General features: G+C 40.5%; 1 protein-coding gene across 1 annotated transcript in view; it reads right to left on the reverse strand.

Annotated features, from left to right (window-relative positions):
* The window catches only part of LOC109916422 (zinc finger E-box-binding homeobox 1), a 175,246-nt gene that overhangs the window by 572 nt on the left and 161,841 nt on the right, over nucleotides 1-12,833 (reverse strand). Inside the window, exon 7 of the mRNA XM_048606728.1 lies at nucleotides 4,487-6,243. Coding sequence (XP_048462685.1) covers nucleotides 4,487-6,243 — 1,757 coding nt within the window. The remainder of the gene's footprint in view (nucleotides 1-4,486; nucleotides 6,244-12,833) is intronic.

Raw genomic sequence — 12,833 nt, forward strand, 5'->3', positions numbered from 1 at the left:
CGGAGGGAGGGACGCAGGGACGGACGCACACAAAAGAAACGTGAAATGCAAAGTTAGTATGGGGAATAAAAAGCTTATAGGCATAGGAGACAGTTGACTTAGGAGGAAGAGCAAAGAATTTCTACTAATCTCAAATTCTTAGTCAATAGTACAAGAGTAAAGTTAAAATCATTAAAGATACTAAGTAACTTAACATTATTTAAGGTATTACAGTGCAGACAGCTGGAAGTGTGAAAAATTTTGGGGCCCCTTATCAAAGCAAAAATATATTGGCATTGGAGGCAATCCAGAGAAGGTTAACTTGGTTGATACTAGGTAAGCAGGGACTGTCTTGTGAGGACAGGCTAAGTAAATTGGACCTGTAGTTGTTAGAATGCAGAAGACTAAGAGGCAAACTTATTGAAACACAGAATTCTTAGAGGACTTGACAGCGTAGATGTGGAAATGTTGTTTCTCCACGTGGTAGTATCTAGGGCATAATCTCAGAAAAAGGGGTTGCACATGTAAAACACAGATGAAGAGGAATTTCTTCACTACTGAAGACTGTTAAGGCTGGGTCATTAAGTATATTGAAGGTTGAGATAGACCAGACTTTAATGAATAAAGGAATCAAGAGTTATGGGGGAGGAAAAGCAGGAAAGTAGAATTAAGGATTATCAAACCAGCTGTGATCTCACCAAATGACAGAGCAGACCCAATGGGCTGAGGCCTACATCCGAGTAGAATGGCCATCCTGTGGCATGTGGGAAGCTGTGGATGCTTCTCCTGACCTAGTCATTCAAAGCTTAAAATGAAGGTGGTGATGGATTCTTGAATGAATGCAGCAATACTGATGCCTGTGGCACCATTGGTAGTGCAGCTGTAGAGAAGTTGGTGGGGGTGGGAGTGGGTTAAAGGGCAGAACCAATAGGGGATTCTGTAGTTAACAGAACAGGTCGGCGGTTCTCCAGTCATCAAGGTAACTTCAGGATGGTTTGGTGCTAGCATCAAGGATATCGCAGAATGGCTGGGAGCAGACATTATTCTGCAGAAGGGTAAAGTCAGCAGGTGTAGGACATATTGGTACAAATGACAAGTAGAAAGAGGGACTGGAATTTAGAGAGAGTACAGTCAAAAATTAGCAAGCAAGACCTTGAAGGTAATAATCTCTAGGTGACTCCGAGTGCCTTGTGCAACTGAGTACAGAAATAGGAAAATAGATAAATGAGCGGCTGGAAAAATACTGCAGGAGGGAAGGTTTTAGACTGCTGGGATAGCTATGGGGGAGAATGGCACTTGTACGAGCCAGACAGGTTACATCTGAACAGGGCCTAGATTGGGTTCCTTACGAGGCGTTTTGCTAATGCTGTTAGGGATGGTTTAAAGTTGCTCAGCAGGGATGTGGGAACCAGGATAGAATATTAAAGTAATATCAGGGTGCACAAATGCTGGGAGAGGCAGGAAGTACTAGAATAGAGAACTGTTAAGTTTATCCATTGAGTCGAGTAAGGGGAAAATGTAATGAAGCCTAAATCAAACATACACTGCATGTATGTGAATATTGGGGGTATAATTAATAAGATTGAGGGGTTACATTCAAAGATTGTCCAGTGGGACTAGATCTTGTGGTGATAATGAAGTTCTATCTTAAGGAAGGGCATATCTGGATTTTGAATATACTTAGTTACAAGGTGTTTAGAAAAAAAGGAAAGTATAGAAAGGGGGATGGGTGGCGTTCTTGGTTAAGGAGAGCATTGAAGCACTTGAGAAAGAAGATATTTCAGAGGGTGTAAGAGCAGAATTGATTTGGCTAGAGCTCAAGATTAAGAGTAGTGCAATAACATTGCTCAGTAGCTAGTGGAAAGGATATTGAGAAACAAATCTGCAAAGAAATGAGAGATCTCAACATTATACAGTAGTTCTAATGGGCAACAATGATTGTCTGAATATTAGAGAAATAGAATATTTACTGGGATAAATACAGTGCAAGAGACAGCAATTGACTAGTAATCCTAGATTGAGTTCTGGAGTCTTTTCTACAGCAGGATGTCCAGTCCAACAAGAAAGAAACCACTGCCAGGCCTACTTCTTGGGAATGAGGTGGGTCAAATAGATCAAGTGATTGTCAGGGAACATTTCGGGACAGTGATCATTATATAAGATTTGGATTAAGGTAAAAAATTAAACTGGTTAATCCAGAGTAAAGAATAATTAACTAGCGAAGAGCAAAATTCAACTGGGCTGGATAGACTGGAACCAAAGATTGGTGGGAAGAACAGTGGCTGAACAAATGGGCTAACCTTCAAAGAGGATTTGGTTTAGGCACAATTAAGGTATATTTCCTCAAAATGGAAAGGCAGGACAAGTAAACAGAGAGATCACAATGATAAAGGAAATAGAAAGTGCTTCTTGCAGGTGTCAGTTAGAAAATACAGTTGAGAACCACGCTGAAGACAGAAGGTTTAGGAAGGGTGGTTAAAAAAATACAAATATGAGAAGCGAAGAAGGATAATGAAAACTACTGGAATTCAGCATAAAAGGAAATCACAAAATCTTCTCTAAACACATCAACAGTAAAAAGGTGGTTTAAAAAAAAAAAGAGCAGGGCTGATTAGGGATCGAAACGAGATTGATGCTTAGAGGGTAATTGCATGGCTGAAGTGTTAAGTGAATACCTTGCATCTGTCTCTACCTATAATGCTGACGCTGCCCAGGCCATGGAGACAGAGAAAGAAAGTCAGTCACTAGAAGAGTTTAAAACTGACTATTGATACAAAGGATCATACTGGATAAGCTGCCAGTACTGAAGTTGATAACGCACTGGAATTGGATGAGATGCATCCAAGAACCTGAAGGTAGCAAGAATGGAATTTGCAGAGGCACTGGCAATTACTTTTCAATCTTCCCTGGATTCAGACGTGGTGCCAGAGAATTGCAAACATTTTGCCCTTGTTCAAAAATGATAAGGATTGGCCCAGCAATTTACAGATCTGCCAATTTAACATTGGTGGTGGGTAACTTTTGAAAACAACTTTAGGTTAGAATTAATAGGAGAAATGGATCGATTTGGAAGGGTCAACATGATTTCTTCAGGGAAAATAGCGCCTAAATAGCTGATGTTTTTGAAGAGGTAATAGAAAGGGTCAATGAGGAGAAGGATCTTGGTGGTGTTTTTCTTTACTTGTTCAGAGGAGGAGGGTGTTGCTTTCAGGCAGCATTTATTGCCTGTTCCAGTTGCCCAGAGGGCAGTTGAGAGTCAACCACATTGCTGTGGGTCTGGAGTCACACGTAGACCAGACCAGGCAAGAATGGCAGTTTCCTTCCCTAAAGGACATTAGCGAACCAGATGGGTTTTTCCAACAGTGTACACTGACTTCCAACAGATTTGAGAGGAAAGTTATAGGTCATAGCATAAAAGGGGCAGTGACAACATAGACGCAAAATTGGCAGCAATATGGTAAACAGACAGTAACAGTTAATTGATATTTTTAGGCTAGAAGGTGTTTGCAGTGGAGTTCTTCAGGTACTGATATTGGGACCCATGCTTTTCCTGATACATACAAAATTATCTAGATCTTGATGTGCAGAGGACAATTTCAGAGTCTGTGGATGACAAAACTTGAAGGAATTATAAACGGTGATGAGCACAGCATAAAAGTTCAAAAAGACATTGATGGTGTGGGCAGATACGTGGCAGATGAAGTTCAATACAGGGAAGTAGGATGTGAAGCTCTTTGGTACAAAAAAGACGGTGACACAGCGGAAAGGGCACTATTCTAGGGTGTGCAGAAGCAGAGACCAGGGTGTATACATACAAAGATCAGTAAAGGTGGCAAATCATTGCAGTTAATGAAACAGTGTCTTAGCCTTAAAAACAGGAGCATGGAGTACAACAGCAGGGAACTTATGATGAACTTGAATAAGGCACTTGTTAGACTTCAGTTGAAATGTACTGTACAGTTCTCAGTGCCACACTGCAGGATGGATGTGAATACATTGGACAGAATGCAGAAGATAGTTACAAGAACCAGTTCTGAGGAAGGATCACCGGACCCAAAACATTAACTATTTCTTTTCTTCACAGATGCTGCCAGACCTGCTGAGCTTTTCCAGCAACTTCTGTTTTTTGTTACAGTTTAAGTATTTTGCAAAAGAAGCAAATAAGAGGTGAATAAAAACTTTCACACAGACATTAGAACGCACTGCATGGAAGGGTGGAGGAGTCCGGTTCAATTCAGGCATCCAAGAGATCCAACATTAAAAGGAGAAACAATGTAATGGGTTATGGGGAAAAGGCAAGAAACTGACATGAAACTAAAATGCCAGTGTAGACATGATGGGCCATATCGCTTTCTTCTGCATCATAACAATTCTGAAATTTGGTAAAAACTATGTTCAGCTTTACAAAATAGAAAGAAACTTCGTGAACTATCCATCTACTTTCTTTTGAAAAATCTATTTAAATACCAGATAATTCGTAAAAGATCTGTAATAATGGTATACTTACTGCATGATTTCCATTGGTTTGAATTGGTTTCTGTTGTGATTCAGATCCATTTGAATTTGTTGTTTTATATGTGTAGGCCACCTGTGGAATGAAGCTGGCCTGCTTTATTGTAGCTAAGGCTCTGAGACATGGAACATTGTTTTGGCTTGAAATGGCAACAATTGTGGGTAATTGAGTTGTATTTGTAGGGATTGCAATATTTATAGGTTTGGCACTTGAGTTTACTTCAGGATTATCATCATTTTCTATTTGTTCTTTTTTTAAACAAGATAGGTTTAAGGGCTCCTCTTGAACATAATGAACACTGCTGTGGTAAACACTGGTAATTGTGGGTCTTTCAAGTCCCTCTTTTTGCTGCCTTGGAAGTGACAGATCAAGAGGTTCCAACTGTAAATCCTCTTGGTTGCTATCGGGTGTGTTAAGATAGCTTTGTGAATTTCTTGAAGATGCAGAAGAGAGATTTAGAGGTGATGGGGAGGGAGTATTACTCCTTGAAGGATCTGCCATCACATTAAGTGGTGTACTTGTAGTTTGAGATTCAGTGATCTTATCGAGAGCTTCTGAATTTGCACTGTTGCCTTGTAAATCACAAGCAGGTGAAGAATCTGTATGACTGACAAGAAGATTTGGTTTGACCTCCTTGTTGCTTGGTGTGGGAGAGGAAGGACAAGATGGCTGGACTGGAATCTGACCTGTTTGCATTTTCTCAAACCACTTTTTTACTTTTTCTAATGGTAGGTTTACAGCAACCGAAATTTTTGCTAATTCTTCTGATGTTGGTTCTGCATTCAATGCATAATATGCCTTAAGAAGTGACAACAGATTCTTCAATGGCTCTTGATCTGAAGAGGTGTTCTCTTCTGTTGATACAGAAGCTCCAGAGATCTTATTATTTTCTCCTGAATGAGATTCAGTTTTAAGTTGATAGTGCTTTAGTTCATGAAGTGCATTTAGTCCACCAGGGCATTCATTACAAAGCAGACATGTATTACCAACTCCTTCAACACTGGTCTCCATTTTCTCAGTTTTGACTGTGAGGTCTTCTGGCGGCTTTTCATTTGTACAATTGTCTGCTAGGTTAGGAATCTCCTTTTTCAAATTTTGAGGCACAGCTTGGAGTTGACTTGGCTCTAAGCTGTAGTTGATGATGATTTTGGTTGTTCCATCTTGATCAATCAAGGGAAGACTGATTGATGAAATAAGGGAATGACTGTTTTGTTGAACTGATGCAGAAGAGACTGTTCCTGGGTCTTTGGAAGGGAGAGTGACATGATTATTTTCCAATACTGCAACTTTAAGAACATTCTGAATGTCACTTAAATTTATGCTAATAGGAGAGACAAGGCCTACAGTTGGCAATACAACAGCCTGAACCACACTCTGAGGTGAAGTTGTGACCTGGAGAGGATTATTGCCACTTAACCCTCCATTTTGGAAAGAGCTTGCACAGTTGATACCAGAGGTCACAACCATAGTTTTGTACTCATAATCCACAGGCTCAGTTTTGATTTGGTTTACGGTAGGCTGTTCTTGTAAAGGCTTATTGTTTTCTAGCTTATGACGGAGTTGTGTTCTAGCAGGGCTATTAGTTGATGGTGAAAGGGATGGAGAAGTGCCTAGAGGTGTCTTGATTCCTGAACGTGCTCTACCATTAAGTGATATAAGACCAATGCACTTCTTACTACTGATGTGTGAACTGTAAGAGCCAGAGTGGGAAAACCGTTTCTTGCAGTTAGGGCATTCATATGGCTTTTCTCCTAGAGAGGGAAGAAAAAGAAGACAGTGACCTAAATCATATATTCTTTGTTATACACAACTCCCTTACAACTTCAGGTCATAAAATGTTCATTCTCTCAAGACATTTTTCAGACAAAACCCAAAAATTAAAAATGTGCTTCAGCCAGCAATCTCTCCTAGAAAAGGTCACTCTAATGTCACAAAAGCAAAATCCTGCAGATGCTGGAGATCTGAAATGATTGGCAGAATCTATGGAGACGGAAATAGAATGAACATTTCAAGTCGTATATGACTCAGTTTTTCCAGCACTTTCTGTTCATATTGTAGCCTTGATGTGCAGGTCAGTAGAAATTTCCACAGTGTTTGAACTCAAGCTAATTATTAATAGATGGGTTCATGCATCTCATCATCGATTCTGATTCAGATGGTGCAATGGTTTCTCTTGGCAATAGGCACCAGAAGAACCCAAGCTTACAGATGTATTCAATCTCCTAATGGCAGATTCATTTGAAATGGGCTCTGCTCTGAAGTACTATTTGATGTAGTTCATTAGAATGTGACAAGTCCATTTTACATCTTTTATGTCTCTCATTTGGTTTGATTCAAAAGTTTCTGCATCAACTCTGAATAAAGAAATGTATTCTGTAAGCTATCTGCCTAAACCTCAGATCAGCTTTGCCTATATCTGTAGGAGACAGGCAGGAATATTTGTCACAATCCTTTTATACATCACGATTGGAAATTTTACAATTTACTATACTGAGAGAAAGGTGCCCTGCAGCTTCTAGAAATTAGCTCTTAGAAATTGAATCAATCTTGGTCATTTTCACAAATGGATTGCAGTATCTTACTTCTGTGTAATCTAAATGCTTGTAAATAATATTGAAATTTTAGCCTGATAACTTTGCATTTTCCACTACTGGAGAGATCACAAGTGCATGACCAAATGTACAACGGGGGTGGGTGGGGGAGAAAGACCCAGCGTAAGTATTAATTGGTTACCAAATGGACAGCAACGGTTCAAGACAGCAGCACACCAGGACTGTCTCACAGACAATTAGAGATGGGCAATAAATGCTGGCCCACCCATTAACACCCAGGTCCCCTGAATGAATACAAAGAGCACAGAGGAGGCTATTTGGACAATTAAGCTTATGCAAGCTCTTTGAGAACTAAGCTTGATCGCACTTCCTCATCTTTTTCTCAAAACCCTGTAAATTTTCTCTTCAAGTAATCTGCATTTACAAGCAAATGGACTTATTAGCAATAGACAACGTGGTTTTGGGCAGGGGAGGTCGTGCCTCACTAACTTGATCAAGTTTTTTTGAGGAGGTGATCAAGATGATTGATGAGGGAAAAAGGGTTGTTGTTGTCTGCACGGACTTCAGTAAAGTCTCTGACTAGGTCCCTCACGACAGTCTGGGACAAAAGGTGAAGTCACATGGTATCGGGGTAAGCTGGCAAGATGGAAACAGAACTGGCTTAGTCACAGAAGACCGAGGGTAGGAGTGGAAGGATGCTTTTCAGAATGGAGGGCTGTGACTAGTGGTGTTCCATAGGGATCAGTGCTGGGACTTCTGCTGTTTGTGATCTACACAAACAATTTGGAGTAAAACATAGCTGGTTTAATTAGTAAGTTTGCAGATGATACAAAGATTGGTGGAGTTGTGGTTACTGAGGAGGATTGTCAGAGGACACAGCAGGTTATAGATCAGTTGGAGGCACGGGCAGAAAAATGGCAGATGGAGTTTGATCTGGACAAATGTGAGGTGATGCAATTTGGAAAGTCAAGTACAGGTGGAAATTATACAATGAATGGCAGAACCCCTTAGGAGTATTGACATGCAGAGGGATCTGGGTGTGCAGGTCCACAGCTCACTGAAGGTGGCAGCACAAGTTGATAAGGTAGTAAAAAAAGGCTTTGGCATGCTTGCCTTCATTGGAAGGGGCATTAACGACAAGGATAAATAAGTTATGCTGCAGCTTTAAAGAACCTTAGTTAGACCACACATGGAATATTGCCTACGGTTCTGGTCACTACACTACAGAAGGATGTTGATGCTTTGGAGAGGGTACAGAAAAGGTTTACCAAGATGTTCTCTGTGGGGGGGGCTGGTTTTAGCAGTGAAGGAAGGTTAGCTAGACCGGGTTTGTTTTCATTGGAACACAGAAGGTCGAGGGGCAACCTGGTAGCAGTTTATAAGACTGTGAATGGTATGCATAGGGTGAAAGTATGAGGCTTTTTCCCCAGTATGGAGGGGTCAATTTCTAGGAGACACAAGTTCAAGGTGCGAGGATGGGCAAGTTTACAAAAGATGTGTGAGGCACGTTTTTTTCACACAAAGGGTGGTGAGTGCCTGGAACGCATTGCCAGAGGTGGTGGTGGAAGCAGGCACAATAGCAGCATTCAAGAAGCACCTGGACAAGTACATGAATAGGAAGAGAATAGAGGGATACAGATCCTATAAGTGAAGACAGTTTTAGTACGGAATGGCAAAATCTGGCAGTGGAGGCTTAGAGGGCCAAAGGGCCTGTTCCTGCACTGTATTAGTCTTTGTTCTTGTTCTAATTCAATTCCTTTTATAAGTCCCAATTTCATCACCACCACCACACAATCAGATAGTGCATTTTGGATCCTAACCACTTGTATCCACCCACTTTCAAAGCTGACACTGGCTCTTTTAGGATGCAACAACTAGGAGTAGTAGGTAATTCAGCCCCTCGAGCCTGTGCCACCACGTGACACAATCATGGCTGATCTCATCTTGGCCTCAAACTCGCTTTCCTGCCCACTCTCCATAACCCTTCAATCCATTACTAATTAAAAATCTATTAGCTTCTTAAATTTACTTAATATCCCAGTATCCACAGCACTCTGGGCAGTGAAATCCACAGATTTATGATCCTTTGAATCAACTAATTTCTCATCTGTTTTAAATCCATGACCCCTTAACCTAAAACCAGTACCTCTTGTTCCAGATTTACCCACAAGGAAAAGTCATTTCTACGTTAACCCCTTTAACATGTTATTACCACAACTATATCTACTTTTATTCTTCTAAACTCTTGAGCAGTATACACCTATACTGTCTATCTCTATGTACGAGACAACCCCCTCATCTCTGGAATTCAGCTAGTTAACTTCTGAACTGCCTCCAATATAAACTACATCCCTCCCCAGGTAAGGGGACCAGAATTGTATGCAGTTTTCTAGGCGTAATCTCACTAATATCTTTTACACTTGCAGCAACACTTCCTTACTTTTATACTGTATTCCTTGAGAAATAAATGTCAAAATTCCACTTGCCTTCATTACCACCTGCTGCATAGCAGTTTTTTGCGATTCATGCACAAGGTCACCCAGACCTCTTCACTGAAGGACTGTGAAGTTCCTCTCCATTTAGACAAGTTGCCCCTCTATTCTTCCAACTAAAATGGATAGCCTCACACTTATCCATGTTAAACTTTATCTGCCAAATGTTGGTCTTTTCAAGTAACCTATTCATATCCATCTGTAAATTTTCTTATTTCTTCATTGCAACTTACTTTCCCACCTATCTTAGTGTCATCTGCAAATTTGGCTATAGTGTTTTCTACCTTCGCATCCAAGTCATGAATATAGATTGTAAATAGTTGGGGCCCAAGGACTAGGCCCTGCAGCACCCCACTAGTATACCGATTTATCCCAATTGTCTTGTTAGTTAGGCAATCCTTTTCCAAGTTAGTAAATTACTCTGACCCCATGTGATCATAACCTTGTGTATTATACCTGTTGTGCGGCACCTTATCAAAAGCAAATTTTGCTAATCACCTTGACTGTCTCCCCTCACGTTTGTTGTGAGTAGGTCGCAGGGACTAAGACTGTTTTATTCCTCATCCTTACAACACCTCCGTTAAATTTCCTCTCAAATTTCTAAGAAAAACAGGACCAGCTTTTCCTATCTAACTACCTGAAACCTCTCACACCAGAACCATTCTTGTAATCTTTTCTGACCAAAACTATCATAGACCTAGTATTATAACATATAATAATTTGTTTGGTTGACTTGACAATTAAATATGTTCAGTTTTAACGGGATCCAATGCTGGTAAAAATTATTATATACTTCTGAAATGCTTAATGCATTTCATGCTTGATTTTGCAGTTAAAAACTACATTTGGTTAAAAAAAGTCATTATTTTCCACATTCTCTCCCCACTCAGAAATAACTATTCATATGGCACATTTATATCCTCAACCACTGGACTCAAAGTACTTCACAATCAGTTAAGTACTTTTGAAAACGTGGCAGGCAACCTTCATAGTTCCAAGCTCCCAAGACCAGAAATTGTGTTTTATGATCTTGACTGACAGATAATATTGACATTGGAGATAACACCCCAGCGCTTTCTGGACATAACGTCATGGTGTATTTTATATCCTCCTGAAGGGGCAAAAGGGACCTCATTTTAACATCTCATTCCAAAAATTGGCACCTCCAAAAATATAGCACTTCAAGTTCTGAACTGGAGTGTCAGTCTTTAATTTTTCCCTCAAGTCCTAAAATGTGTCATGAAGGCATTAACCCATGACTCAGGAGCGTGCGCTACCAATCAAACCGGACTGACTTAGATTAACAATCATTTTCTGTTTTTGTGTCTAATTTTAATGGTATTATTTGAAGGAGTAAATTTGGTTTGAACTTTAGTCCCTCTTCAAAATGTCATGCTCAGTTACGAGTGGTCTACCACAAGGATCTGTTCTGGGTCCTCTTCTATTTGTGATTTTTGTAAATGATTTGGATAACGGAGTGGAAAGGTGGACTAGCAAGTTCGCGGGTGATACGAAGATGGGTCATGTTGTGGACAGTGCAGAGGGCTGTTCTAGGTTACAAAGGGACATTGACAGGATGCAGAGCTGGGCTGAGAAGTGGCAGATGGAGTTTAACCCTGAAAAGTGTGAGGTGATTCATTTTGGAACGACAAACTTGAAAGCAGAATACAGGGCTAACGGAAAGATTCTTGGCAGTGTGGAGGAGCAGAGGGATCTTGGGGTTCATGTTCACAGTTCCCTGAAAGCTGCCACCCAGGTGGATAGAGTTGTTAAGAAGGCGTATGGTGTGTTAGCTTTCATTAATAGAGGGATTGAGTTCGAGAGCCGTGAAGTTATGCTCCAGCTATACAAAAGCCTTGGTCGGCCACATCTGGAGTACTGTGTCCAGTTCTGGTCGCCTCATTACAAGAAAGATGTGGAAGCGTTGGAAGAAGAGGTGCAGAGGAGATTTACCAGGATGTTGCCTGGAATGGAGGGAAGGTCTTACGAGGAAAGGTTGAGAGCGCTAGGGCTTTTCTCTTCAGAAAGACGAAGGATGAGAGGTGACTCGATAGAGGTGTACGAAATGATCAGAGGTATAGATAGAGTAGACAGCCAGAGACTTTTTCCTAGGGTGGAGGTAGCTTTTACAAGGGGACGTAGTTTTAAAGTGAGTGGAGGTAGATATCAGGGAGAGGTCAGAGGTAGGTTCTTTACTCAGAGTGGTAGCGTGGAATGCATTGCCGGAGATGGTAGTGGAGTTGGCCTCATTGGGGCATTTAAGCGGCTATTAGATAGGCATATGGATGCTAGTATAAGGTAGCGGTGGAGGTTAGATAGACCTTAGGTTTCGGGTAAAAGTTCGGCACAACATCGTGGGCCGAAGGACCTGTACTGTACTGTTCTATGTTCTATGTTCATGGGATTTTTCATATCCGGCTAAAACATGTATAGGAATTTATAGCCTTGCAAAGTTGGTGGAACTAGAGACAATCAATAATTTGAAAAGGAAAAAGTGGAGAACAAGTTTACAGAAGAAACATGCAAGGCTACATGGATTGAAAGGGAATAGCACTGATTGGACTGCTCTACAGAGGGATGACATGAATCTAAAAGCCCCTCTGTGCCATTGTGACTGACTGTCTCAGAAAAGGCTGATCTCTCCTGTGAAGGACAGCAGTTCCATTAATGAAACAATCCATCAATATTACATGACAACACAAGATTGATACTCTGCTCCACAAATAGGACCTCAATTCAACTTTTGATTTGGAAATAGCAATAATGCCAAAATGACATGTTTCATGTCGCTTTCATAAACCTGATCACTGAAGTGACCTTTCTACTAAGATTTTATATTTATTAAATGGTGGAAAAATCAAGGAGGCATGTAAAACATCGATCTGTAAAGTTAGTCAAGAGAACATATGACCTAATTCAAGGTTCTGTCTTTAAAGGACTGAACCTAAATTTCTGCAAGAGAACTGCCCAAGTACAATAGCATGAGAATCAAACTCTACTTACTGAATTTTATGCTCAAGAATGACACATTACAAGTGACATTCTTGGAGATAAACTGCCAGTCACTTAAATGGTATCAATACAGCTCTGCAGTTGCAACATTGTATTCTTTGCTGTGTTCTATTACCCTAATGTACTTCATATGGTATGATCTGCCTGTACTGCATGCAAAACAAAAAAAACTTTTCTCTGTACCTAGGTACATGTGACAATAATAAATCAAATCAAACAAATTACAATGTAGAACACCTAGGCTAAAGTATGATCTTATTGGCTCTACACGATTATTCCAAATTT

This window comes from Rhincodon typus, chromosome 2, assembly GCF_021869965.1.
Source record: "Rhincodon typus isolate 14 chromosome 2, sRhiTyp1.1, whole genome shotgun sequence".
Lineage (NCBI taxonomy): Eukaryota > Metazoa > Chordata > Chondrichthyes > Orectolobiformes > Rhincodontidae > Rhincodon > Rhincodon typus.